At 39.5% G+C, this 27,791-nt stretch overlaps 1 protein-coding gene across 3 annotated transcripts in view; it reads right to left on the bottom strand.

The window, feature by feature from the left end:
• Window positions 1-8,049: 8,049 nt before the first annotated feature.
• PDK3 (pyruvate dehydrogenase kinase 3) overlaps window positions 8,050-27,791 on the bottom strand; it is a 126,028-nt gene continuing 106,286 nt past the window's right edge. For 2 of the 3 annotated variants that reach the window (XM_070462388.1, XM_020903074.2), the window contains exons 7-12: window positions 24,032-24,108; window positions 22,622-22,723; window positions 18,426-18,536; window positions 15,264-15,377; window positions 12,404-12,543; window positions 8,050-8,239 (exon numbers count right to left, since the gene is read on the bottom strand). In XM_070462388.1, the coding sequence (XP_070318489.1) occupies window positions 8,209-8,239; window positions 12,404-12,543; window positions 15,264-15,377; window positions 18,426-18,536; window positions 22,622-22,723; window positions 24,032-24,108 (575 nt within the window). In that variant the 3' untranslated portion in view covers window positions 8,050-8,208. The remainder of the gene's footprint in view (window positions 8,240-12,403; window positions 12,544-15,263; window positions 15,378-18,425; window positions 18,537-22,621; window positions 22,724-24,031; window positions 24,109-27,791) is intronic. The other variant, XM_020903075.2, reaches the window with a different exon arrangement.

The raw sequence follows: 27,791 nt of genomic DNA, 5'->3' as shown, positions 1-27,791 counted from the left end.
AGCCAGTCCTAAGTGCTAGGATTAGACGTTACTTTACTTGGCTAACTACAGGGCGCACATAGAGCTTAGAGTATATATAATCTTTGACATTTGTGCTGTTTTGGCCCATTTGCAAAAATTAGCAGGCCACTTGGAGGTTGTCAAAAGTAAGAATTATCTAACAGAATGTGCTTTTAAGTGAAATTTTGTTATCCCAAAAGGATTCAATTCCAGTGGGAAATAGAATCTTTACTGAAAAGTCAAGAAGCAAAATGATCAAACAAAATCAAAATGCAGGCTTCTTCTATGAAAATCTCAGAGAAGAGCGATAAGGTCTTTATACCTACTACACAAAGGACTTTTAGGTGTCCTTTTATTATGAAAAAGCACATAGAAGCTGAGTGCTGATAAGGATCGAGTTCAAGTTTCTTGGGTAACCTTGTGTTCCTGAGATGACAACACGTTTCAAACTTTAGCTCTAGAAGTTTAGACAAGAATGATCAAATCTGAGCACACCAGGATAGACTTCCAGAGATATCCATGAGGAATCTTATCAAAGGCTATTCCCTGAGACATGCAAGGGTAGTGAAAATGTAACTCAGTACAAAAAAAAAAAAAAATTTTTTTTTAATCATTTTGATCTCTCTCTCCCCCCTTAAAGCAATTGTTAAAATTAAAAGATTTATCATTATAATCTCAACACTTGTTTCACTGTTCTTTAAAAAAAAAAAATTCATTTAGGGAGAGGCTAGGCACAAGTGGGATCCTTTCACATACATTCTGTCTCCCAAAACTTTTCTTAAAAGATGACTTCTTTAAAGGTACAGAAATAAAAATAAACTTCTTACAATTGTAATAAGCTTATGGGAATCCCAAGATAGTTGGCATATTAAAGAATGCAACTATAATTCTTCACTTTTGGAAACTATAACATGAAAAAATTAAGTAGACTTAATGGAATCCTCAAATGATGAGAACTTTTAAAGAATGCAATCGCAATTTTGTACTTTTGAAAAATGTGATGTGAAAAACAAATCCAAAATACTTCTCTATGTAAATTAAAGCTTCAGCCATGGTATTCAAAATTAAAATGATTTACATAATCTACTATACATTTTTTTTGGTAATTAACCTTCCTGAGGCTGATTTTGTTCTTAGTGTTTGCTTAACTAAAGTGCCTAATAAAATTTCTACAGAATATATTACCCTCTTCATAGATGAATATTATTTTGAACTACAATCTGACAAAAATCTAACTACATTTAATTATGCTTGATTAATCCAAATGTCACTGAGAGATTTATAGAATAGAGAAATATTTTTCAGGTTAAGTTCATCCTCTTTTTCACTGCAAGCTTCCTGGATCCACTATTACCACAAACCTGCGACTCAGTTCTCTAACATTTTTTTAAAAATCCCACCAAAAATAACTAGACCACGGGACTCCAGACATCAAACTCTACTGCTTATCCTTTTCAAGAGATGTGCAGACTCCATCAAAGACTTAAGTCACCGCTTCAAATTGGGAAGCGAGCCACGCCTGTGGAGACAGTAGTGCTGGAGGGAAAAGAATAGAGAAACGAGGAGTCGTCAAACACTAATATGCATTTATTAAATGCTGCAGAGTCTTAATGCGAGATAAGAGCTGGGCTTTCTTTTAATACAGGCACTTAACTGTATCCCACATTCGAAGGCTTTCAGTAGTGATGCCCCAAGGTGCTTTCATTTATATGCAAATGCACACCTAGATACCTTCCCTAGAAACCAGCCGGGCAGGTGTCAGAAGACCTCCTCAGTATCCTCCTCAGCTCTGAGGGAGCAGGATCTCTACCGAGAACTCCCCCCGCCCCACAAGTAGCTTCTTGCGTCCCAGCTCCACTGACCCATCACCAGCATCCTGGGCAATTCAAGTCCAGGTTTTAGAGATAGATAAAAAGGCATAAACAAAGGTTTCTCAAGGATTCCAGGACCTCAATATTGCTGTCCTTTTATTTTCTTCATTTGGGGGGTGAGGGGAGGGGAGCACGGGTTGAACATTGCAGAGGCCATCTTGCAGACTTAAGAGGTAAGCCTCCTCAGCTAACCCTCTCCCCCGCCTCTCAGACCAGTTTGCCAGTGTTCCAGTCTTTCCTCCTGACAAGCGGCATCATCCTTCAGAGGCTGGAAGTGGGAGGATCTGGCTTTGGTCTTGAGTTCTGAAGTTCTGCAAAAACCCATCTGGGGTGTGGCTTGGCCTGCATTTCCGTTGTGAGGAGACAGCAGTCCACACCATCAGTGCAATGTGATGATTGAACCTGGCTCATGTGCCCACGATTCCCCGCTGGCCAGCGAGACAAGGAAACGCCAACGGGCTCAGCCTGGACCCAAAGCAGCAGAGCCAGGCCGGGAACATGGCCTCTCCAGATGCAGAGGCACACACACAGAGGAGAAAGGATGTCAGGGCTCACCGATGCCTCCTTGTTGAACAAACACAACCATACCATCCATGAGGATGAAAACGCTTGCAGGGTTTTGTGCCCTCCCCCCCTCACCTGTCCCTTGCCAGCCCCTTCCCACCTTTTTCTCCCAACTACACTAGAAACTCTCCTTGGTGAGGGTCTCGTCTGACTCGCCCACCTGAATGTGGGCTCAAGAGGCCAGGACTCAGCCTGCTGTCATCACGGTGTATGTCCAGCACTGGGCATTTCAAGTGCATGGGAGACACTAGCTATTTAAAGGGAGGAATGAACATGGCTTTCCTTTCCATGAATCCTCTTTCCACCCCCTTCACTTCCTTTGTCCCTCACATGTGGACACATGATCCGTGTTGCGCTTCACACCAAGAGGGAACCAGAGCTGAGACCCTGAACTGACGGGAAGGCAGTGGCCAGGGCAGAGTCAGGCACACTGAGCAAGATCCACACTGTGGATCATGTGCTTGGCTGAAGGGAGGAAAGTGTGCCTAGTGGGATACGTGGTCCACTGAGGGAAGGAGACTTCAATTCTACAAACAGGCCAAATAAAACACTCAACCTGTGATCACCCTGTAAATGCACTTTTGAAACATCAATTTGTGTGACAGTAGGTCCCAGGCCTACGAACCATCTCAATATACACTTGTGAATATCAGCAACCATCCTGATAAGGACTTAATGCCTTTCTATTTCTTAATGAACCATGTTTTGAGATGGGTTGCTAAATAGACAAGACAATCTGTGTCACAGTAAAAGCTCTCATAGGAACACTACTCTCAGTCAGGCAGTTTGACTAGCAACCTGTTAGTAAAAAAAAAAAAACAGTTTAAACTTCTCTTGATAACAACTGATTATCTGCTAGTTTGAAATATTCTATCATATTTAATGAACTAATAAATCTGTCAATGGCTAGTCACTTTTGAACTTAATTAAAACATCACCTGCCCTCTTGTTTTCAAGCCAGAAGGTACTGATCTAATTGATGGACCAGGAACTCAAGGTAAAAGCTATCTTTTTAACAAAGAATAAACAAACATCCGGTATTGATGAAGTTATTAATGGTACCTTCCTGCTAGCAGCATGGCTTCCATCTGCTGACTAACATGTAGCTTATGGTTGGGAAGGACATTATCGTCAAAGTCAATGTTTAAGCACCTGGACTGATGGGAAGATGGCAGAGTAAGTCCATGTTTATATACGTGCTCCTGCCCTTCAACACACACATCCAAAAGCTGAAAAGGCAGCTGTCTACAGGGAAACTAATAAAAGCCACCATGCCATACCAAGGACTCCAGGGAAGCGTCTGACAACTAAGCTAGGGACTCATCAGAGAAGGCTTCTTCAATCTGTCAAGCAGGCCACAGTTGCTGGGCAGTCGCTGAGAGGGTTTCAAGGGACTCGACCAATTATCTCTGAACTTGGAGAAGCAAAGCCTGGTGGTGGTCAGGACAAGCTGAGGGCACGTTTCCCCAAGCAAAGCTAACAGGGGAGATTGACATCTCATGTGCCCCATCTGTGTGAAGAGGAGACCAACAGTAACTCAGGAGCTAAACACACAAACACTGATTACACGTTATCCAGCAGAGCAGAGGGACGAACCTTCTGAACTCCTGAGCGGGCGACCTCTAGTGGAAATACGGAAACTCGAGGGGATCCCTCTCCCCAAGTGGGACCCAGCCAGCCCAAAGGCAGAGCATTCAACAGTGTCCATGAAGGCACACCGGGAGGCTTTGCTTCCCCCCTCCTTCCCCCGCGTCCAGAGAGCAGAATGGAAAACAAAGACCGCCTCTGTTCCTACACCCCATCAGCATCCAGCCTGCCAGTTTCAGGGCTCAGGTGATCAAATGCATTTCACTTGAAAAACGAGGAGTTCAAGGAAGACTTATTCACATTCTTCTTGGCAGACAGAATTGGTCCCATGCAAAGACCAAAATAATAAGCAGAAAAAGCCACCGTGATACTTGTGCAACAATAAAAGAGCAAAACAACACAGAAGAAAAGGAATGAAAGAAGCAAAAGATACACACACTCTGGAAAAAAGAATGATCTCAGAAACCACGAAAATGGTAGACCACATAGGTCAGCTTTCCAAGAAGTGAAATAAGGGGTCAAAGAGGACAACACAATGAGAGAAAAAGCTAGCAGAGCTAAGCAAAAGACACAGAGAAAAAAGATAAAACTGTAGCCAAAGTGAAAGCCACATGGAGGCCAAATCGAGGCCTAGAATCAACATCACAGGAAATGCAGTCAGTGAAAATGGGAGGTTAAGATTGGAGAAAAAACATCACACAGCAGGAAGAAAGACAAGGAGACCAAAAGGATCAAAGGAAAGATAAACGTGAAGGACAGAGAACAGAGAGCCAATATAGGGGCAAACTGCTGAACAAAGAACCAACAAATGGATAAGAAGTGAGAGAAGGTATGGATGTCAATGTCTGATGCTCATCACATACCAGAAAAAGCCAACAGATAACTGTTGGCTCCAAGATACACTCGACTGAAGTTACTGCATGTCAAGGACAAACATGAAATCACAAGTACTAGGGCCAATGAGCAGATCATCTACAAAAAAGGAAGAAAAATCTGTCTGGACTCAGCTCTCTCTGAACCACCAGACACTAGAAGACAATAGAGTGATGTCTCTAAAGAATCGAGGGAAAAAAAGACATGATCCAAGAATCTGATAGCCAGCCAAGTTACTGTTCATAAAAGACGCCAATAGAAAGGCATCTAAAATGATGCGAGAACACTCAACGGAAGCTGTAATCCCATCCACCGAAAGATAAAAGCAACAACTCTCGAATGTGGAGTCTTTGTACGAGAGGGCTGGCAGTGAGCACTGCCTTCATTCAAACACAGAATTAAGCCTAAATAACTCCAGTAATTACCTACAGTTAGACACTTTCAAATCACCTGTCTTTCTAGGTAAAAGCTGCCAAATCCATTCGATGATCTCTAACTCTGCAAAATGACAACGCACAAAAGAGAACCTCTCCCAAATGAAATTCTCTGACACTAAAGAAAATTTTTGGTTTCTGTCTTACCCTTGAGGGTTAATATACTCAGGTAATTTCTCAAAAGAGATCATGCTAATTACCTGGGGCAGTGCTGATGAGCACAGGCCGAGGGCCAAGAAGACCCAGCTGCTAGCTTTGGTTCTTCCCTGCCACTGTGACGAACCACTGAACTGCTTTGGAACTTATATGAAAAACCGAGATAATACCTGCATGGTTCAGCGCACAGCAGCAAAAGGATCAAATGGGATGCTGTACGTCAAAGTTCTTTGGAATCTGTAAGCAAGGGTATAAAACCATGTTACCTGATTGGATGGAAAGAACCTACTATATTAAGGAGTCAAACTCAGTCATTCAGAGACAAAGAAAGGATCAGATGGCTCCCATGAATCCATCCCTAAGTCCATCCTTTCATGTCTCTCCATTTTCAAGTCATCTCTTAATACTTTTATAAAAAGGAAATTCTGTACTTTCACAGCTCCTGACCAGAATTATTTTTAATTTGAAAAAAAGATAGTTTAAGAACTAAGAAAGATGCTGCCCACCATCCAACGTAAATGTCTGTCCACTTCCATTCACTGACTCAGCTAATAGTCATTAAATCACCAACTATGTGCCAGACCCTGCTTCAAAAAGCAGATGCTTGAAATTGAGGAAATGACAGGGAAGTACAGGGGAATTGGGAGAACTAAACAAATTTAGCTGAAAAACGGTTAATGTCTATGTATATTACAACATGTAGAAAGGTGACCAGATACCTAGAGACAAAGCACAGCAAACAGAAAGGAGAAATGAATACTTAGGGTGGCTGAACTGTGTGAATGCAAGATGTTCCTGAAACTCTTCTTATGGTTGCTTTGGAACCAAAGTTAATTTCTTATTTCAGAAAACAAAGACACAATTAAAAAAAGAAAAAGAAAACCAAGACAGAAGAGGCAAGACTGTCCTGGAGTCAAGACGGTTAAGCCAGAACATACATCAGCAAAGGACTATCAATGAAGTCATTAAAACACTGAAAGACATCTTCAGTTTCAAAAAAGACCTGAAAAGAGAGGAATGTGATCCCCTCCAGTGTATCACACATAGAAGTGTAAAGGGCTGTGGCTGGAAAGGGAGGCCAAGGAAGAGGCTGAGAGACGAGCTGATATTCATAGGAAAGCTGGGGTCTTTAAATTCGAAGGCCATTTTTTTAACATCTTTATATCACATGGAACAGCCCCATTCCCAAGACACTGACTCGACCTTCAAAAAACAGGCCTCGATGCAGACCATCTCATTACTTGTATGTTGGAAGTAACGCTGGTCTTTTTCTTACCTGACTAGATTATGAGTTGCTTGATGAGAGCCTTCTAAGGATGGAAGAGATGAGGTCTTCCGAAAGACAAAGGAATCACCATGAGCTCAGGTAATGTAATGAAAGAGTATTAGCTTCAGTGGAACAAAGAGAACAGAGCTGTCCTCCATGCGCGTGCAGTGGGTCAGAACACGGCTCCACCCAGGGGAAAAGCCTACTGAGATGGCAGCGGCGAAAAGAGGGTTAGTACTGTCATATGTCTAGAGGAGGAGGAATACTTTATCAGTGACAGCTTTTAAATCAGTGGACTCAACACTTCACCACTGAATGGGAGAAACATTTATATGGATGTTAAAAGAGGGCAGAAGTCAAAGTAGATGATAAATATATGAAAAATATTAGTGAAGAGAAACACACCCTGCAAAGCTGTTTAAGTTGTGGATTTTAAATCCAGACTCTCAGATAGCTTGTGTTTCTAAGGGTAAACATGACACAATTCTAAAGCGGGCTAAACGTCATGAGAATATAAACAATGACGACCTGGGGCATGTTCCAAATAAACTAGAAAGAACTTTTCCCTTCGATGGCCTATTTTACACCTAGTAGAGTGCATCATACAGGGACTTAGAAAACTGCAAAGGAATATGATGTGACAAAAGGACCGTATTCAGTGGTAAAATTGTTACATGAACATAAAAACTCCACTTCCCACTCTTTACAAACTTGATAATGACTTGAAGTTAGTTTTTCACTTAAGATCTTTGAAACCAAGCAGCTAAGTGAAAAATTCCAAGACAACTTTTGGAACACTTTAATCAACAGAATGGAAGTATACAAATGAATTTCAAAATGAAATCAATGCACCTAAGAGGGAGATCTAACATGAGAGTACCTACAGCTCACAATGAGAATCTGGTCAGATGGAAGAAGGCCACAGTCCAAAGCAGAGAGTGAGGAGGGATGCGTAAGAGAGAGGAAGGGCTCTGGGACCGGAATATCAAGACGTGCTCAGTCTGACGTCTTCAACTTCCAGATGCCCCAAGGCCTTAGTTGGTGGTTTGGGACCAACATGGTATTTGGTCACAAAGAGCAGCAGTAGAGATCGGCTGTATCTGGAATGGGGAGGGAGGTGAGAGATCTGGGGAGACTGTAGACAGTCTATGACAAAGCAGACGGAAGTATGAGGGCGCGGGCGCTAATAAGGCTCTGTGTCCCCTTATGACAGGCGCCAACCAAACTGCAGCAATGTACTATGAAAAATGACTCAAGTTACTACTTTAGTGGAAGCTATGAAGTAGCTACAGGAAACTTCTGCGGAAAAGGTCCAGTTTATATGGAGAAAAATATGCATTCAAGCACTGGATGATCTATAGCACCACATTCAGAGTTGGTGAGGAAAGGAGCTGTTTCTGGGTGACTTGCAGAAGGCCATCTTTTCTCCATGGAGAGGACTGAAGCATTCAGTTCTTTACAAAGTTCTGTCAGCCTTCATCTTGTCCCTACAAAGAAAATAATGGGGACAGCCCCAGTGAGTTTATGAGGACAACCTTCTCTATTGTAACTGAGATGTACTCAGAACATTTAGTTACAGTGACAATTCAAAAACCCGTGTCTTATCTCAGAATTATTCTCTACAGTTACTACAGAAAAAGAATTGGCACTTAATGACATATATACACTAAAGCAGTTCTTTCCTCTCAGTGAAAAATCTGCTTAGAAATGAGGAACCACTGCAGATGGGCCTGGGGTTCCTTTGGGGGATGGTGAATATGGTCTAAAATCAGACAGTGGTAAGGAACACACCACCCTGGGAATTTACTAAAAAACACTGAGTTGTATGCTTTCAAAGAAGACTTTTATGGTATGTGAATTAAATCTCAATAAAGTTATATTCAAAATCTGCTTAGAAAATAAATTTTCTTAGCATTTTTTGTTCACCTAATGAATTTACTATAACTACTAAATACTTCCCCAAGGTTGCCACCAATTATCATATTTCTGTTAAGTGAACAATTTTCAGCGTCAGAGTAGCCATTTTAGAATCTTAAAAACTGCTTTCTGCTAACATTTGTTTGCCTAATAAGATATCAGAAATGAAGACTCAGGGACTTCCTTGGTGGTCCAATGGTTGAGACTCTGTGCTCTCAATGCAGGGGGCGTGGGTTTAATCCCTAGTCAGGGAACTAAGATGTTGCATGCTGCCCAGCATGATCAATAAATAAATAAATAAAATTTCCCCTAAATAATAATATATCATCCTTTATAAAAAAGAAATTAAGACTCATACTTGATTACAGTATACAACCTGCTAAACTATTTAAACGGGCTTTAAAACAATATTCAACTAAAGACATCTTTTTACAATCCAACTGGACCTTAATGTTCATAAAGGCCGTTTTCTGTGCTACCCAAATAATTCCCCCTACCAGAGCCATCGCTGGAATTAACTGCTCATACTGATGCCCAATATACTACTCGACTTACACGAACTGAAAATGGAATCAAGGGAATTTGAGCCAGGTGTTTCAAGCTGATTTAGCTTAACCTTGGCCGGGTATGGTGTATATATGTGTGTACACACACCTGTGTGCACGCTCACACTCATGTGCACAAAACAAACTCCTCTAAATTTCATCATTTGAGGTGAGTGACCAATGCAGCAACACTGCACAGAGGCCCATCACAATACTTCCAGAGGAAAAAAAGTAGCAATATAAATAACCTTTTACATCCTTCATCGGAAAAGACCAATGCTACTATAATGGTACAAAGTCACAAAGCTATATAAACTCTATTTGCCTACAAATACCTGTCTGTTGCACTGTGTTAGGAATCAAGGTTTTCAGAGTAAGAGGAAATATATACAATTAAAATAGATTAGGGAGGAATATTACAATGTCAAGAGAGAATTAAAAATCAACATGAGCTTACATATCTTAAATCATGTTTTATAGGTCTGTCCAGAAAAGAAGACTAAAAAAGATGTCATGTATACCTCCAGCTCCCAGATTAGGGTCTCTAATACCAACTAAAAGTAAACAGGAGTCTTAGTATGAGATGAACTTAGGACATCCTCTTGGGCCAGAAAGCAAGGAAACTTTCAAAGACCAACAGGATTTCACCAATGGAACATAAAGGATCTGGCTTGAAATAGCTTCCAATGGCCAAAGGTGTGCCAATTTTAGCATCAAAAAGATGGCCACTACATGCAGTGACAGGGTGAACCTCACAGAGAAGACGGCCAGACACAAAAAGAGCATGCACTGTATGTTCCATTTATTTTAAATTCAAGAAGAGGAGAGAGTCAGATATAGTGATAGGTGATAGAGTTGGAGTAATGGTTACATGGTGGGGAGGGAAAAAGGAGAAGAGTGTGACTAGAAAGTGGCCTTTTCAGGTCCTGGAGATACAGATGTAAAAATTCATCATGTTACAAACTTTATATCTGTACACTTTTTACGTATATGTTAAATACTGACCAAAATACACCAACAAAGCAATAAAAATCTACAACATCCATAAAACTACTTAAAAAAAAGGAAGGCTGAAACTCACCCATCACCATTTAAGGTGGTTTCTAACTCAACCTCGTCCTGGAAAATTTGCAATTTAAAAGAAAGATTTAAATGCCTATCCTGCCTTGCCAGGAGGAACTATACTTCAGAAGGTAGCTAAATGACCTTAGTTGATGAGGAAAAACTTGATAGGAGAATGTCAGCTAATTGTCAAAGGAATGACACTAACAAAAAACTCTTCATTTTATAAACATTAACAAAATTACTGATTCAGGCCAAATTTTTCAACTAGTCTTAATAACCCCTAAGTGATGGTTGTATGGTGCCAAAGTAACACTACGCAGATCACTTTCTGATTAAGACAGGAAAATTAACCACATCGTGGAGGGACCAGACAGTCACCATCTGAATTATGGGCAGCCTTAACATTACTAACACTGGATCAACCGAACTGCATGGGTCTCAGAGTGTAATTCTGCATCCATATTTATGAAATATTCTAGCAAAAAAAAATGCTCCAATGAGCCTTCAGCTTCCAGTTTACAGGAGAGCCAGGGTTTCAAAGAAAAAAAATCAAATCAAGGTGGGACATTTTTGCAGGACAATGGGTATGGTCTTTCAATAACAAAAAATTGTTCTACATTAAAATCTAGAGACCTACTCAGATGTGTTATGTGGTACTAGAATCAATCTGTCTTTGGGACAAATCAGGGGAAATTTCATGATGAAAATATAATGACATGGAAAGATGGAGATGGTTAAATGAAATAAAACTAGGCTGCACAACAGTATGAAAAGTATGATCTCATTGGGGAAAAAATACATATACATATATACATACAAATAGTAAAACACCTGGAAGGACAGAGATAAAGCTCTAAGAATGGTAATCTCTAGGTTACGAGAATACAAGAGTTTCTCTTTTTTTGCTTATTTGTATTTTTTAACAGTGTACATATACTACTTTTTGATTACTAAAACATTACTTTAAATTAAACAAATAAGCAGAACCCTTACTGTTGCTAGTAGAGTTGGAGTTTAAAGGTCGTCAGAAGAAAGAAAACTGGAAACCAAAGACTGGGTTATTTATTGTCGTTATTACCACAAAGTATTAAAACTTGTTATTCTGTGATTGATCATTTTCTTCACTTTTTTTATTGTGGTAAACTATATGTAAAGTTTACCCTCTGGTTAAGATGGAAAAAAAAATATTTTATTAAGTGTACAGCTCAGCAGCATTCAGTACACTTACAGTGTTGTACCACCATCCATCTCCAGAACTTTTGCATCTTTCTCCAATGAAACTCTGTCCTCTTAAACACTAAATTTGCTTTTCCCTTACTCCCCAACCATGGCAACCACCATTCTACTTTCTTCAGGTGCCTTACATAAGTTGAAGCATACAGTATCTGTTCTTCGGGGTCTGGATTATCTCACTTACCATAATGACTACAAGGTTTATCTATACTGTAGCATGTCACAACTTTATTCCTTTTAAGGGCTGAATAATAATAATTGGTTATATGGATAAACCCACTGTTTACCTTGATTGATAATTTTTTTTATTTTTCTGGTTTCAATACATCTACAGACTTTCTCTAAACATTCTTCTGTCAATTCTATGGATGATGACAAACTGAATTACTTTTTAAATAAGATTCGTGGCAAGATACAGACCCTGCTTACTGCTTTTAAAATACCTACATAGGGCAAGGACTCCCAGAACATCAGGTCCTCTACTGAAATGGCTACTCTGGTGACCCAGTTCTTGCTATCCTTCCTGTCTGGGGTGAAAAAATACTCCCATCTTTCTTTAAGGATCACTTTGCTTTTCCAGTGGCAAAACCACAAAGATGTGGCTGAAAATATCAATCGTCTGGCTGGTAGACTCTGAAGAAAAATCAGATATTTTGTAATAGAAAGAAAAGTAATCTTTGTCTCTTTTCACAGCCTTTATTTGAAAGTCTATTTTATCTGATATGAATATTGCGACTCCTGCTTTCTTTTGGTCTCCGTTTGCGTGGAATATTTTTTTCCAGCCCTTCACTTATTTCAATGTATGACAAAAACCACTGCAATGTTGTAAAGTAATTAGCCTCCAACTAATAAAAATAAATGGAAAAAAAAAAAAGAAAAGTAATCAATTACTGTTTTGCCTTGTATTTGGAAGCATCCCGGGGCTCACTGCTGGGATTGCTCCAATCGTCAGCTTCAGCTGTGCTCTTGTAATGGCGCCATGCGGACTTGTTAAAAACCGGAAGTCTCTCAAATGATTCGCTTGAAAGGGCCTAAGGAGAGAAACAAAGATGTATACTAAAGGTCTACAGTGTCATCTTGCTCATGTGAAATACTAACTCAAATTTTACTATACAAAGCATCAGAAACCTTAATGTGGAGGTATACTAAAGTTACATTTTAGCATTTTACTTAGACTGGACAGGTTGAAATTAAAGCTTTTTTTAAAGGAATAAAAACATTCACTCATGAAAAACCAGTAAACATGACGAGAACAAAAATCATCTTCGTTCAGTTAATACTGATAAAGATATCCAATTGTCTTAGACCAAACACTATTGTCTACTGGGTAAATGCTCTCCCAGAGGGCCCTGAAGAAATAAAGTTTCACAGTAGATTTATAAATATAAGCTCATAAAGTGATATCAAATAGCATATCATTTCTATGTATTGGCATATAAGATAAACACCCCAAATAAAGGGTTATTTTATGATATAACATATAAAACACTACACAGCTGTTAAAAGGATGAGCCATGGAGAAGGAAATGGCAGCCCACTCCAGTATTCTTGCCTGGAGAATCCCATGGACAGAGGAGCCTGGCAGGATACAGACCATGGGGTTGCAAAGAGTCTGACATGACTAAGCGAATAAGACTTTCACTTCTGTACTGTATTATATTACGTTAAAAATATAATCTCTGTGGTCATCATTTATATTACCCAAAGATAAATTTCTACTTTCCTTTTATAAAAAGGGACAAATTCTGTCTACATTACTTAATAGAAAAAAAAGTATGCCAAAAAAAAAAAGGATGAGCCAGTTCTATGTGAACTGATATGGCAGTATCTCCAAGATATATTGGAAAGTAAAAAGAAGCAAAGTGCTAAAATAATCACTGGTGTGAAAAAAATTAATTATCTCTCCATATGTTTATCAATACAGAATCAACTTCCAAGAGGATTCACATGAAACTGGTACCCATGGTCACCCCAGAAAAGAGAACCCAGCGGCTCTGGGCCAGTAATGGGAGACAGTTTTCCCTTTCACAGCTTTAAAATTTCATACAGTGTGCCCGTATAACGTAATCAAAAAGTACTCCAAATATTCTAGAGTTTCAGTTCAGTTCAGTCGCTCAGTCGTGTCCAACTCTTTGTGACCCCATGGACTGCAGCACGCCAGGCTTCCCTGTCCATCACCAACTCCCGGAGCTTGCTCAAACTCATGTCCATTGAGTCAGTGATGCCATCTAACCATCTCATCCTCTGTTGTCCCCTTCTCCTTCTGCCTTCAATCTTTCCCAGCATCAGGGTCTTTTCAAATGAGTCAGTTCTTCACATCAGGTGGCCAAAGTATTGGAGTTTCAGCTTCAGCATCAGTCCTTCCAATGAATATTCAGGACTGATTTCCTTTAGGATGGACTGGTTGGATCTCCTTGCAGTCCAAGGGACTCTCAAGAGTCTTCTTCAACACCACAGTTCAAAAGCATCAATTCTTTGGCGCTCAGCTTTCTTTACAGTCCAACTCTCACATCCATACATGACTACTGGAAAAACCATAGCCTTGACTAGATGGACCTTTGTTGGCAAAGTAATGTCTCTGCTTTTTAATATGTTGTCTAGGTTGGTCATAACTTTCCTTCCAAGGAGCAAGTGTCTTTTAATTTCATGGCTGCAGTCACCTTTGTAGTGATTTTGAAGTGAAAGAAAATAAAGTCTGTCACTGTTTCCATTGCTTCCCCATCTATTTGCCATGAAGAGATGGGACCGGATGCCATGATCTTTGTTTTTTGAATGTTGAGTTTTAAGCCAGCTTTTTCACTCTCCTCTTTCACTTTCATCAAGAGGCTCTTTAGTTCCTCTTCACTTTCTGCCATAAGGGTGATGTCATCTGCGTATCTGAGGTTATTGCTATTTCTCCTGGCAATCTTGATTCCAGCTTGTGCTTCCTCCAGCCCAGCGTTTCTCATGATGTACTCTGCATATAAGTTAAATAAGCAGGGTGACAATATACAGCTTTGACTTACTCCTTTTCCTATTTGGAACCAGTCTGTTGTTCCATGTCCAATTCTAACTGTTGCTTCCTGACCTGCATACAGATTTCTCAAGAGGCAGATCAGGTGGTCTAGTATGCCCATCTCTTTCAGAATTTTCCACAGTTTGTTGTGATATTCCAGAGTTTAGAAGTAAATAAAAGCTTGATACCACCACTGAATGAGAAAACTTATATTACAGAGAACTTTGTTATCTGATCAGACTTTTAGGTAAACATATTATAAGCACTGAAATCTTGCAACATTAAGCCAGCAAGTTTCTAAAATAAAAGACTTCAGTTTATGAAAATCTGTCTTTTAAATGAGTCCTTTTAATGGATATGCAAATTTTTTTAAAATCACAACTTAGAATTAAGGTTTTTAAAAATCAGTATTTAAATTTTCATATCTCCATATTTCCTATTTTGCTCTGAGCATAAAATCAAGGGTAGGTCATAACTTGGTTTTCACGTAAAAGTGAAGTAAATCCTAGTTGACTATAAGGATTCATATATATATATATATATAATCATATATATGTGATTATTCATATATTCATATATATAATATGAGATGATGATTCAGTGCTAATCTGCTTTAGTTATTAGACATCTAGGTTGCTCTCATGTCCTGGCTATTGTAAATAGTGCTGGAATGAACACTGGGGTGCTTTAGTTATTAGAACTTAACAGCTTTAAAAAGTAAAGATGCTTTCCTGTAACAGAAATAAAATGCAGTACCTTTAAATAAATGACAGCATCAGTACCCACGCCTTCCATAGAATAGAGTTTTAGATCTCCTTGAAAATATCTAGCGTATAGACGAGAAATTGGCAAGCCATAACCAAATCCAGCCTATTGAGAAAAGAAAATACACTGAGAAAGGCACAAAATGCTAACACGTTGAGTCTGAGGACCATCTGAAAGATCAGAATCAATTCTTGATTCATATTTAAAGCAAATACATGACCCAACCCATACTGTGACGTACATAGACTCATCTATGGCAAACAATCTATTTTCATCCTCCAAAAATATTTTTCACATGTTTGGAAAAGAAAAGAAACACTCCTGTTTTGCTAATGCTTTTTTTTAAATCACAAATAATGCTTTTAATTATTTAGCTTCTTATAGTACTCATATAACAGAAACTGACAAGTCCATGTTGTCATTAGTCACTAAGTCAAGTCTAACTCTCTTGCAATCCCATGGACTATAGCCCGTCAAGCTCCTCTGTCCATGGGATTTCCCAGGTAAGAATACTGTAGTGAGTGGGTTGCAATTCCTTCTCCCAGGAGACTAATGCTTTTTGAATGTTTTAAAGCAATTATTTAGCATTGTTTAAAAACAAATCCCAAATCAAGTGGAATTTGAACTGGGAAGTCAACTAAACCATATCATTCCAGAGTTCTATTAACTGATTTCTTTGCTCTTTATAGTGAACATTCAATTGAGTAGCACAGGAGTTGAAACCTACCAGTACCAAGGCTAACACAATGAAAAGAAAGTGATCTCCTAAGGGCTACTTTCTAAAGTTGTGGGAACACTACAGTATTTTGACATGTGGTCGTCCATATACTTTTAGAGACAAGAAAGCAATGCCAGTACCCTCCTGTATCTCTGTGTCATAGAACCCTGACTGTAACAGGTTGGGGGGGGGGGAAGTCTCCGATATTGACAAGAATAAGAACAATTGGGTCTAATTTCAAAAACTCTGGGTTGGAGAGGAAGGGGCTGTTCCTCAAGCTTTGCCCCTCTGATTAAGTCCACCAACAGGTTAGTGAAGGAGGCAGTGGGCAAACACACAACAGTGGTTGGGTGGGCTTTAGGATCAGACAGGTGAAATCCACTTTTTGTGCAACTAGCAGTTTGCTCAACCTAAGACTGTTTTCTCATCCGAAAAATGTAATAAAAAGCTTACCTAAGAGCTGTTGTAAGAATTAAATGATATAAGGAGTGTAGTAAGCATTAAATGATATAAGGAGTGTAAAGTCTTGGGACAGTGTCTAAGACACAGCAGAAAGAAATGCAAGCTGCTATGACGGCTACCACACAGCAGTAATTTTACTAAGTTCTGCAGCTTTCAACTGCTTTCTTACAGCTTTCCTAGATTCCCTCCTTGGGGTTAGGGCCTAACTCAAGGGTTGGGTGTGATAGAGTGCACCATCATGGAAGGACTGCAGGACAGGCAGAACATGGCCAGGAGCAAAGACAAGACAGCCGAAATGGTGACTGAGGTCACCACAGCAAAGAAATCAGCGGACTCTGGAAGAGGCTGAGGAAACCTGCCTCCTCCAGTCCAGCAAGGCCCGGAGCCGGCTCCCAGGGAACAGCTGAAAACACCTGAGCCCGATGCAGTCATAAGTGTGAGGAGATGGGGCAGCCCAGGGTCCCATGGAATGCAAAGGAGGGGCCTCTACCTCAGATTTGGTCAGGTTCTGGAAAGTTTTCCCAGCGTGTCAAAGGATCAATAGGAGTTGGCTGGGATGACATTTCCGAAAAAGAAATGCGTGTGTCACAGCACAGGGCTGTAACACAGTAAGGTATTTGATGATGAAATTACATTTCCTAGTAGTACATACCCACATGCCTGCTTACAGGCTGAGAAGAGCTAACTGGGAGACATGCTAGTGGAAGCATTTCTTCAAAAGTAGAGCCACACAGCACACTGGAAAGAATGCAGACAGATATGGCCAGTGCTGGCTTGACCATCATGAGCTCAATGACCTTGGGCAAAGAGGTCATCTCATTTCCTCATCTATAATATGTGAGGTTGGATGCACACTTTTTAAAACTCTTACTTTAATTGCTCAGTTTCATGAAAAAAAAAAAAAAAAGATATCACAGCTGTCCTCAAGATGCTATTTTGAGACCTGGAAGAGATGATCCATATTCCTTTTAAAAACTGGTGAAGGCTCTAGATTTGCTTGTGGCATTTTTGTTTTCCTTTTGACATTTGTTTAAGTAGGTACCAGAAACTAGTCAAGGTGATGGGTTTCGAAACTGATCTCTCAAATATTTTCTTGAATCCTATATAAACGACTTCCTCTCTGTTTTCAATATGCTATGTTAACAAACTCTGTCTTGAATAAATGATGCTAAGTGCTGGATTTTATTCATACAAATAAAACATAATCTTATGTGCTTATCAGGCAGGTAAGACTTGAAAATGAAAATGTACACCCTGAACTATTTCGCAGAATGATAGCTATGTTGCTGTGTTTAATGACAAAGGGTTCAATTGTTGTTTGTCAATTAGAAACACTCAGCGGGGGAAGAAAGTGTGGCCCTACCAGGATCTAAATGCTGCCATGGTAACCAGAGGCTTTCCTCACTGCCTTAATAGAGCTGAAGATTATTTCCACAGTGAGACAGAAAAGGCTCTGAAAATGCATACACAACCTATATGTTTCCTGCTTATGGTATTTCCTGTAAAAAATGTAATGTGTTCATAATTTAACATTTAATTATATAAACAAATTTGGCGGGGGAAGTTCAAAGGCCCTGGCTGATCCAAGCCTCAGAGGTATGCAGCGCCCAGGGCCTGCTGCAGCCAGACATATGGTGCTGTTCCCCGTTCACCTGCTATTAAACTTCCACCCCCGCCAAGGGGAATGCCAGGTGGTAAATGGTGCTCTGGCAGCAGTCTTAACCATGATGCTTTTCTCTCCATTGGGAAGGTAGGCACTCAGCTCTGAGTGTTTTTTACACACAAATTAGAGAAGAAATCTGAGGCCAAAAGAGTCATAAAGAAAGTAGCAGTAGCATAAAACTCCCCCACCTTCAAACCAGGTGGAAAACATTCAAATTCAACAAGGCTAACGCAACACCCTGGGGAAACAGCCCGCCCTGTCCCTTCTCATGTTAATGGTCCTTCCTCCAGCAACAGCCTGAGAGGCTTACCAACGGGGCGGCTCGAGTAGGCTCCAGGCTAGGTCTCGGAGCAGTTGAATACATGTAGTTAAAAAGGCGATCTATTTTTCGGAGTGGAACTCCACCACCTAGGTCACTTATCTGTAATGTACAAAAACATTAAAAGAAGAAAAAGTCATCATCAATATACTTAGCAGGTGGCAAGGAGTTCATTACATAAAGTACACGCCAGATTACTCTAAACTGTGCAAGGGCTTCAACCCCCAAAGAAATATGGTCCCTTTGTGAATAGTATAAAACAAAGGAGGCGGGCAACTGGGGTCAGCATCCAACAGACTTGGGTTTGAGATCTTGATCAGCTCCATAAAAATGGGGTTCTAATGAAGTTAAACAAGGTAACTTAAGCCAAGGATCTAATGTAGTACTTACAAATAAAAACTCCCAAACTCATTCTACAAGGCCACCATCCTCCTGATACCAAAACCACAGGCCAATATCAATGATGAACATAGATGCAAAAATTCTCAACAAAATTCTAACAAACAGAATCCAATAACACATTAAAAGGATCATATATCATGATCAAATGGGCTTTATTCCAGGGATGCAAGGATTCTTCAATGTTTGTGAATCAATCAATGTGATATACAATATTAATAAACTGAAATATGAAAACCATATGATCATCTCAGTAAATGCAGAGAAACTCTTTGATAAAATTCAATACTCATTTATGATAAAAACTCTCCAGAAAGGAGGCATAGAAGGAATCTATCTCAACATAATGGGTTTCCATGGTACCTCAGATGGTAAAGAATCTGCCTGCAATGCAGGAGACCTGGGTTCGATCCCTGGGTTGAGAAAATCCCCTGGAGGAGGGCATGGCAACCCACTCCAGTATTCTTGCCTGGAGAATCCCCATGGATAGAGGAGCCTGGCGGGCTACAGTCCATGGAGTCACAAAGAGTTGGACACGACTGAATGACTAAGCACAGCACAGTACATCTCAACACAATAAAAGCCATATATGACAAACCCACAGCAAACATTTCTCTCAATGGTAAAAAAACTGAAAGCATTTCCTTTAAGATCAGGAACAAGACAAGGGTGCCCACTCTTGCCACTATTATTCAACACAGTTTTGGAAGTCCTAGCTATGGCAATCAGAGAAGAAAAAGAAAAGGAATCCAGATTGGAAAAGAAGAAGTAAAACTCTCACTGTTTGCAGATGACATGATACTATACATAGAAAACCCTAAAGATGCCACCAGAAAATTACCAGAGGTAATCAATGAATATAGTAAAGTCACAGGATATAAAATTAATACAGAGATCATTTCTATTCCTATCAGCTAACAATGAAAAATTGGAAAGAGAAATTAAGGAAACAACTCCATTCACCACTGCAGCAAAAAGAATAAAATACTTAGGAGTAACCCTAAAGAGATAAAAGACCTGTATGCAGAAAACCGTAAGACACAGATGAAAGAAATCAAAGACAACACAGACAGAGAGATATACCATGTTCTTGAATTGGAAGAATCAATACTGTGAAAATGACTATACTACCCAAAGCAATCTACAGATTCAATGCAATTCCTATGAAACTCCAATGGTATTTTTCAAAGAACTAGAACAAAAATATTTCACAATTCATACGGAAACACCAAAGACCCTGAATAGCCAAAGCAATCTTGAAGAAAGGAAAATGGCACTGGCGGAATCAACTTTCCAGACTATACCACAAAGCTAGTCATCAAAACAGTACAGTACTGGCACAGAAACAGAAATACAAACCAATGGAACAAGACGCAAAGTCTAGAGATAAACCCGCATGCCTATGGGCACCTTATCTTTGACAAAGGAGACAAGAATACATGATGGAGAAAAGACAGTCTCTTCAGTAATTGCCGCTGAGAAAACTGGACCCCTACATGGAAAAGAATGAAACTAGAACACTTCCTAACACCATACAAAAAATACACTCGAAATGGATTCAAGACTTAAATATACGGCCAGAAACTGTAAAGCTCTTAGAGGACAACACAGCAAGATCTGACATAAATCACAGCAAGATCCTCTTTGACCCAGCTCCGAGAATAAAAATAAACAAATGGGACCTCATGAAACTTAGAACCTTTTGCTCAGCAAAGAAAACAATAAACAAGATTAAAAGACAACCCTCAGAGTGGGAGAAAATAATTTCAAACAAAACAACTGACAAAGGACTAATCTCCAAAATATATAAGCAGCTCATACAGCTCAATATCTGAAAAACAAAGAGCTTAATCAAAAAACTGGCAGAAACAGCAAAAGGAAAACTACAAACAAGGTGAAAAGACAACCCTCAGAATGGGAGAAAATAATAGCAAATGAAACAACTGACAAAGAATTAATTTCCAAAACATACAAGCAGCTCATACAACTCAATACCAGAAAAACAAACAGCCCAATCAAAAAGTGGGGAAAAGACCTAAAAAGACATTTCTCCAAAGAAGACATACAGATGGCTAACAAACACATGAAAAGATGCTCAACATCACTCATTATTAGAGAAATGCAAATCAAAACTACAATGAGATACCACCTCACACCAGTCAGAATAGCCATCATCAAAAAGTCTACAAACAATAAATGCTGGAGAGGGTGTGGAGAAAAGGGAACCCTCTTGCATTGCTGGTGGGAATGTAAACTGATAGCCACTATGGAAGACAGTATGGAGATTCCTTAAAAAGCTAGGAATAAAGTGAAAGAGGAGAGTGAAAAAGTTGGCTTAAAACTCAACATTCAGAACACCAAGATCATGGTGGCAAATAGATGGGGAAACAATGGAAACAGTGAGAGACTTTAATTATGGGGGCACCAAAATCACTGCAGATGGTGACTGTAGCCATGAAATCAAAAGACACTTGCTCCTCAGAAGAAAAGCTATGACCAACCTAGACAGCATATTAAAAATCAGAGACATTACTTTGCCGACAAAGGTCCATCTAGTCAAAGCTATGGTTTTTCCAGTAGTCACATATGGATGTGAGAGTTGGACTATAAAGAAAGCTGAGTGCTGAAGAACTGATGCTTTTGAACTGTGGTGTTGGAGAAGACTCTTGAGAGTCCCTTGGACTGCAAGGAGATCAAACCAGTCAATTCTAAAGGAAATCAGTCTTGAATATTCATTGGAAGGACTGATGCTGAAGCTGAAACTCCAATACTTTGGCCACCTGATGCGAAAACCTAGAGCCTATTATACAGAGTGAAGTAAGTCAGAAAAGAAATATAAATATCACATACTGACACATATATATGGAATCTAAAAAAATGGTACTGATGAATTTATTGTCAGGGCAGCAATGAAGAAACAGAGAACAGACCTATGGACACAGGGAAGGGAAGGAGGGAGAGGATGAGATGTACGGACAGAGGAACATAAAAACTTACAATACCATGTGTAAAATAGATGGCCAATGGCAATTTGCTATATGACTCGGAACTCAAACAGGGGCTCTGCGACAGTCTAGAAGGATGGGGTGTGAAGGCAGATGGGAGGGAGGTTCAGGAGGAAGGGGACATGGGTGTACCTATGGCTGATTCTTGTTGATGTATGACAGAAAACCACAAAATTCTGTAAAGCAACTATCCTTCAATTAAAAAAAAAATGGGCAGAAGACCTAAACAGATTTCTCCAAAGAGGACATATAGACGGTCAATAGACACATGAAAAGATGCTCAATATCACTAATTATTAGAGAAATGTAAATCAAAACTACAATGAGATATCACCTCACACCAGTCAGAATGGCCATCATCAAACAATAAATGTTGGAGATGTGGAGAAAAGCCCTATTGCACTGATGGTGAGAATGTAAGTTGATACAGCCAGTATGGAGAACAGTGTGAAGACTCCTTAAAAAACTAGGAAATATAACTACCATATGAACCAGCAATCCCACTGCTGGGCATATACCCTGAGAAAACCATAATTGAAAAAGACACATGTACCCCAATGTTCATAGCAGCACTATTTACAATAGCCAGGACATGGAAGCAACCTAGATGTCCATTGACAGATGAATGGATAAAGAAGATGTGGTACATATATACAACGGAATATTACTCAGTCATAAAAAAGACACTCAATGCCAGTTCTCTTTCCTTCCCTTTGATTCTTCAATGTCTACACACCATGAAGCTAACTGATATTCAAGTGTATGTACAAATAAAGCAGTTACCTTAATGGATAAGTCTTCTTTACCCAGAGTAACCAGGGTTTTAACAGCTGGGTAGCCCTCTTTTCTATCTTCATATAGTTCAACTGTTGCTCTCATTGAGTTCTGAAATCACAGAGCCTTTTTAGTGTGACACCAATTCACAAACTACTACTTTAAAGAAATTAGCAAAAATTTACCAACACACAACAATTCTTTTGTGGGGCAAATATTAGTTGGATTTCTATGGCACTTTTTTCTCCCTCTAAAGAATTAAACATGTGTTCAGATCAAGGAAAAATTTTGTGATGCTTTGTTGTTTCATCTCATTTCAGTCTCATCCACCTTACTAAATGCTTATTTTTCTTTCCTTCCTTTTTTTCTTTTTGTTTTTGCTTTAAGCTACTTAAATTATTCAACTTTTAACCAAGAGAGATGTTTTTATCACGTGTAATGAGGCTGTAAATAAAGGCTCACTGACGCACTTTAAATTCGATTATCAGTCTGCATTTACAGAGCACTCTTCCTCTAAAGAAGGTGGAAAACCTGAGAGGATTTGGCTTCCCACAAAAATAAATCATTTGGCTGGGGAAAAAAAGTCAAAGAAATGTCAAGTGAAAAGAAATTCTGAAAAAGCCACAGCTTTTGAAGAACAAGTTCACAATTGAATGCCCATCTCAACCTTAAGTGTCACATCAGTTACATTATAATTTGGGGAATCAAATCAGCATAACTGATTTTTCTGGTGTTCAGTTTAGGGTTTTACACATTGGAAGAAATGGAATCTTACTCAAATGCCTTGTGTTTGAATTGTAATACTGCTACTTACATGCCATTAGCTACAGGTTAATAAAAGTAACAGTTTAAGTTGTAGAGAGTCTCTTTTTTTTCTGTTTTTTTAATGTGTGTGGGGGGGTTCTTTTTGGTCCAGCCCTTCCACATCTTTGCCCTCTGCCTCTATCAGAGCTTCTGAATTTTCTAAAATGTCTCAACTGTGTAAGGGTGTTAACATATCTTTCAGGACTGGAACAATTGCTAATGCATCAATATGGTTAACACTCAGAAACATAAAAGAGGTGTAAACATGTTGTTATTTTGATCTGGCTATCACTCATCAAGCTTTTGCCAGGTTGGAAACTAAAAAGCATCTCTAAGTTCATATCTAAAGAAAAAACAGTATGGATTTTACATAAAGTCAAAATGGTACAATTAAGTTTCAAAATCAATATGTACCAATAATCACAAAAACTATAGTGTACACAGCAATTTTTCATCTCAGTGTACAAATTATAAAACCCACAGGATATCAGAAATAGAATTTTTAAAATGGTTATGCAAAACCTTTTTCTTATGCTAATCTAATGAATCCAATACGCCCTGAATCAAAGTAATTTAAAATGAAGACTTCTTTCCATATTTTCAAATTCCACTTACCTTGAACAACTCAAAGAGCATGAGAAAGAGGTGTGAGGGCACATAAACTACCTGAATAGGTTTGTTTGGAGCTTTGGCTGAAAACAGAGACAAAACCGTCAATGAGTAAGGACCAAGATTAGAAGAAAGTCAAGAATGTTGTTGCATTCTTACTTCCAAGTACATAAAAAAGAAAGCTACAAAAAGTTAATGGAGGCTTCCAACTTGAAAGGCGGGATGAAATTCTGCTCCTTCACTTACCAGCTATATGACCTCAGGCAAATTTTTCTCTTTGGAACTTAAGTTGAGCAAAACTGGAATATCATTACCTATGTCCTAATGCTCTGAGCATTACATAAGGGCACCCGAACATCCCCTGCATGGTGCATGCTTAGTCACTCAGTCACGTCCGACTCTTGGCAACCCCATGGGGTGTAGCCGGCCAGGCTCCTCTGTCCATGGGATTTCCCAAGCAAGAATACTGGAGTGGGTTGCCATGCCCTCCTCCAGGGGATCTTCCCAACCCAAGGATTGAACCTGTGTCTCTTGTGTCTCCTGCACTGGCAGGCAGACTCTTTATCACTGAGTCGCCATGGAAGCCCTCAAGTATCTCTTGGTATTTCTCAAAATGGGGGCTACTCTCCACCACCACCAGTGACCCCAGTGGTCAGCCAGGGGGATGTGAAACCACAGAGCAAAGGGGGCACATCCTCTTGGAGAAAAGGATGAAATAGGAACATTAAGTTCTGTTAAACTATGACAAACAAGGCATGCTACCAGCAGCTAGCAGACCAACCACCAGAGACCTACAGTCCTTTCTCCTTGTGTCAGAGACGTTCTGAGGAAAATCTGTGAAACCCCGAATCCCAGCATAGGCTCGGGAGGAGATACTGGACAATTTAGGCTTTCCTCTTCCTCATGACCCGGAATCATTAAGAGATCCACACTGCATAAACTTTCTCAAGTAGAAATGTTATGATTTCAACTTAACTACTTCCTCTACTAAAGCAAGTAATTAACAGTAATATAAAGGAGAGTGAGCATTTGTTTGAGTCTGAGCAGTTTACAAAGAGCTTGCAAATTCATTACTCAACTGAACTCTCCTGACGAGAGAAGTTGAGAAGTGCTTCCTTTAAGTGAAAAGGTGAAAGTTCTCTACTTAATAAGGAAAGGGGAGAAAGAAATCTGTGCTATAATAGTTTTGCTGTCACACCTCAAATTGCGAAAGTATCACATGGCTGTAGAGTACGGTACATACTTAGTTAAATGTACTCTGGACATTTCTACATTTTGAGAAAGACCACATTCACATAACTTATATTGGAGTATATTGTTATAACTTTTATTATCAGTTATTGTTAATCTCTTTCTGTGCCTAATTTTAAGTTAAAATTTTATTATAGGTGTGGATGTATAGAAAAAAACAAAGTATATAAACAGGGTTTGGTACCATCTGTGGCTTCAGGCATCCACTGAGGGTCTTGGAATGTATCCCCTGTGGAAAAGGTAGGACTACTATACTAATGATTTTTTAAATTTTTAAAAGAAGAGAAGTAAAAGTTGCTGCACCCTTTTCCCATCAGTCTGCACACAGAGGCAGTTTCAATACTATGTATGCTTCAGTCTTTCGGTTCGTGTTTTTTCCATTCTATTCTGTAACCCTAATGAACTCTTAGGTACTTTGTCTACAGGCTCTTTTTTAAAGGCTGTAATTAGAAAAGATGCAAGCACCCCTATGCTCACAGCAGCACTATTTACAGTAGCCAAGAAATGGAAACCTAAATGTCCATGAACAGATAATGAAGATACAGTACATACATCCAATGGAATGCTATTCAGCCAAAAAAAAGAATGCAACAATGCCATTTGCTACAACATGGATGCAACTAGAGATTGCATACTAGATTTTCATACTAAGTGAAGTCAGAGCAAGACAAATATCATATGCTATCACTGATTTGTGGACTCTAAAAAATGATATCAATGAACTTACTTACAAAGCAGAAAGAGATTCACAGACATAGAAAACAAATTTATGATATATGCAATATGGAAAATAAAAAAGCAAACTTATGGTTACCAAAGGGGAAAGGGGGGGGAGGGATAAATTAGGAGTTTGGGATTAACATATACACACTACTATATATAAAACAGATAACCAACAAGGACCTACTGTATAGCACAGGGAACTATACTCAATATTTTATAATAACCTATAATGGAAAATAATCTGAAAAAGAATATACACACATATATAACAGAATCAGTTGAAACTCACACAACATCAACTGTCTCAACAAAAATTAAAAAAAAATAAAGTGGATTTCCTGTAAAAAGTATATATGTTGGTAACATAACCAGATAAATATTGCTCACTTCAGCGTGGCCACAGGAATATACCAGAATGACGGCTCCATCCCTATAAGTCCAATGTGTCATGAGTCATGCATCATTGGAAGGAGAATGTTCTCAGGCTTAAGATGAAATGGATTCACTTTATCCACTTCCAACTGCTCAAAATCATGATACCTTTCTAGGTTGCCAAATGTTTGGACTGTGTATTTCTGATACAGCTTGATGTATTTCCTAGAGTTTCTAACTCCTCCTCCTCTTGGGTAACTGGACAAGAGATGTAACAGACTGCTTTCTAAACATGCTGCACAGCCATCACTTCAACTGTTTTTGACTGAAGTTCTAGAATGTTGTCTGCTATCTCTTATATCTACATTATACACACCATTTGGTAAGTCACATAACCTACCTCAGAAAGCTATTCATGGGAGACACATTTCTCCATCTTTATACCTCTGATTCACTTGATTGGAGGTTTAACTAGGTACACCATTTGGGTTCGAAATCATTTTCTTTTGGCATTTAGAAAGGCAGGGGGGTCTTCTGATCAGGACAATGCAGCTGAGAAGTTCAATGCCAAGTCAGGTTTTCATTCATGCTTCTGGTATTTTGCCCAAAGTCTGATTTACCTTGGTTGTGATATTCTTGTTGAAGAATGAGGAACTGGGTTATTCATTTCAGGGAGCTGGTGTTGACTTCCCCTGGCAGCTTGCCACTAAGCGGGAAGGCTGACTTGAAGCTCTGAGTGCCTGGTCAAGACTTTTCCACTGGCTTTAGGATGAGCAGACACCCAGCCAGCCTCTGACTGGAGGTTCCCCCAAATGTTTGAATGGAGAGGGCTTTACTTTGGGAAAAGTTACACGAACAGCCCTAGTTTTTCCCAGGTTGTTCTGGAAGAAACTATTTTCATTGTTTGCTCCAGGGAAAATGCTAGTGGCTGTCAGCAGGAGAGCAGAGCCAGAGTCAAGCTGCTCCTGGTACCCATCCTTACCCCACCTTAGACCAGATCTCCATTTATCCCATCTTCTGATGTCCCAATCCAGTCCCTGGCCCCTCCCAGCTCTGCCCCCAGCACCCCTCCAGGACCATCAAGGACCGACTGATGAGTCCCCCTGGGTTCTCAGCTGTTTCTGTTTGTATTCCCTGTGGTCTTTTTAATGGAGCCCCAGGAACACGCTGAATGCTTGGTCCCTCTTGTACCAGAAGGCATGATTAGTTATATAAACAGTCTTCTGAGCTCAACCTCTTCACTCCAAATCTCAGGGAAATTAAAATACTTTCAATAGCTTTTTTTTTCAACCAGCATTCTGTAGGAGCCATCTGAGGGCTTGCTCAATTACTTGTACTTTTCTTCAAGAACATCATAGTTTAGATATCTTTCCTTCTTTTTTAAACCATGTTAAGTGTTTTGGTCCATAGCTCTTCCCTA

The sequence above is a fragment of the Odocoileus virginianus genome, unplaced genomic scaffold (assembly GCF_023699985.2).
Source record: "Odocoileus virginianus isolate 20LAN1187 ecotype Illinois unplaced genomic scaffold, Ovbor_1.2 Unplaced_Scaffold_4, whole genome shotgun sequence".
Classification (NCBI taxonomy): domain Eukaryota; kingdom Metazoa; phylum Chordata; class Mammalia; order Artiodactyla; family Cervidae; genus Odocoileus; species Odocoileus virginianus.
Note: the sequence above shows the minus strand (reverse complement) of the source record. Positions and strands in the feature narration are given on the sequence as shown.